Genomic DNA, 1,854 nt, shown 5'->3' with positions numbered 1-1,854 from the left:
AGAGTATTTTTAAACATGAGTATCTGTACTTCTACTCGAGTAAAGGATGTGTGTACTTTTGCCATCTCTGTCTTTACCTCAGGAACCTGCTGATACCAGAAGGCTTCCCCTCTGAGCGACCGTGGGCTAGGTTCTCTGTGAAGGTTTATCGAGCTGAAGGCCTTCCAAGGAACAACTCCAGCATCATGGCCAACGTCACCAAGGCCTTCATAGGAGACAACACAGCACTCATCGACCCATATGTAGTGGTCAGCTTCTTCAAAAGAGTGGTGGGTTTAAAAATGCCTTTATTTCGTTTTCTTCCAAAAACTAAATAGAAAGCTATTCTGAAGCTCACATCAGCTTTAAAGGTCACCTATTATGCAAAATCCACTTTTTCATGTCTCTTCTTCATCAACATGTGTCCCCTCTGTGTAAAGAGATTCTGAAAGTTTCAGGAAAAAAGATTCTCTCTCTTTTTCTCCTGATCCATTTATATAAAAAACTGTCTGAAAATGAGCTGATTAGATTTTGGCCACTTTATGATGTCATAACGATTTGTTTGGGTTGTGTAACCATTAGCCAATCACCAACCACGGTAACCCCCCTCCCCCACCTTATCACCTGTATCTCCTCCTAGAGCACCATTGTGTTATTTCTAACCAAATCTTTCTCAGAGGGGCGTGGGGAGGGGCTCCTTATTTTCATCTAAAGTAACAGACAGAGAATCAGCACTTTGGAAACAGGGCTGAAACAGAGCGGATTATGGGTAATGCAATGATCTGTTTGGTGTTTGGAGCCAAACACTTCAGAGACATGTATCTGAGACATATAATATATTGATGAAAAACGGATAATAGGGGACCTTTAAGTGCAATTAAACTTCTAGATGAATCCGACTGCTTGACTGAAAAGGATTTTTTGAGTATATTTTATTTTTACAAAAAAGGTTGTAAACTTTTTTAAATATATTTTAGGGCTAGCCCTTATCACTGTAAATTGCTAATGTATCCTTCATTTGAATTATAGTGCTCTGTTGAGCACTATAATACAGATCATACATGTACTTTCTTCCTTGTCTCTCAGGGTCGCACATCCACTCAGAAGTCAACAGCAGACCCGGTGTGGAACGAGCAGATCGTCTTCACAGAGATGTTCCCCCCTCTGTGTCAGAGACTGAAGATCCAGGTGTGAGCTTTAATTTGTAGGAGTGGGGAGCACTGACATATCACCTCTATTTACACTTGTATTTAAATGAACAACTACATTATTCACAAGTATGAACGTGACAGGATGCTGACTTCTCTCTGCTCACAGGTCTGGGATGAGGGGAGCATGAGCGATGTTGCCATAGGAACACACTACTTTGACCTGAGACGCATCTCTAATGAACAGGATGGTGACAGAGGTGAGGAGAGAGGAAGAGAGCAAGTTTAAATTCATGAAAGAAAGAAAGGTAGGAAGAAAAGGAGAAAAAGTTCAAGAGAAGTTGACATTAGTTAGAGGGGAGTGAGGAAAGGCACTAATCCAGAAGTGGGAATTGTTGCTGGGATCATGGCAGGGGCGGATCTAGACAAATATTCATGGGGTGGCAAGAAGGTGGCAGGAGAATTTGAGGGGTGGCATCCCCTGGCAGAAGTATATTCTGATTGAATCGCAGTCATATCAATCAATGTTAACTTGGAATGTCACAATATTGATATTTTAACTCAATAACATTAGGTGACATTATTGTGGCACATCAGTAAAGCCTTAAATATAAATATATAAGGTGGCACACGTAATTTAATTAATTTTAACTGAATGAGTTGGTTTAACTCTTAGACCAGCAGGGGTACCAAATATGCAGACTGCTGCAATAAGTACATTAATTAA

The 1,854-nt window shown here is 40.5% G+C and overlaps 1 protein-coding gene across 1 annotated transcript; it reads left to right on the top strand.

The window, feature by feature from the left end:
• Window positions 1-82: 82 nt before the first annotated feature.
• Window positions 83-1,387, top strand: LOC104968200 (fer-1-like protein 6; the record flags this gene model as incomplete). Its single annotated transcript, XM_010797775.1, has 3 exons — window positions 83-269; window positions 1,066-1,167; window positions 1,297-1,387. Coding segments are annotated over 3 exons (380 nt in total), but the record flags the coding sequence as incomplete, so codon positions are not given.
• Window positions 1,388-1,854: the final 467 nt, after the last annotated feature.

This window comes from Notothenia coriiceps, unplaced genomic scaffold, assembly GCF_000735185.1.
Source record: "Notothenia coriiceps isolate Sejong01 unplaced genomic scaffold, NC01 NC01_scaffold00038378, whole genome shotgun sequence".
Lineage (NCBI taxonomy): Eukaryota > Metazoa > Chordata > Actinopteri > Perciformes > Nototheniidae > Notothenia > Notothenia coriiceps.
This window is presented reverse-complemented; position numbering and strand designations above follow the sequence as displayed.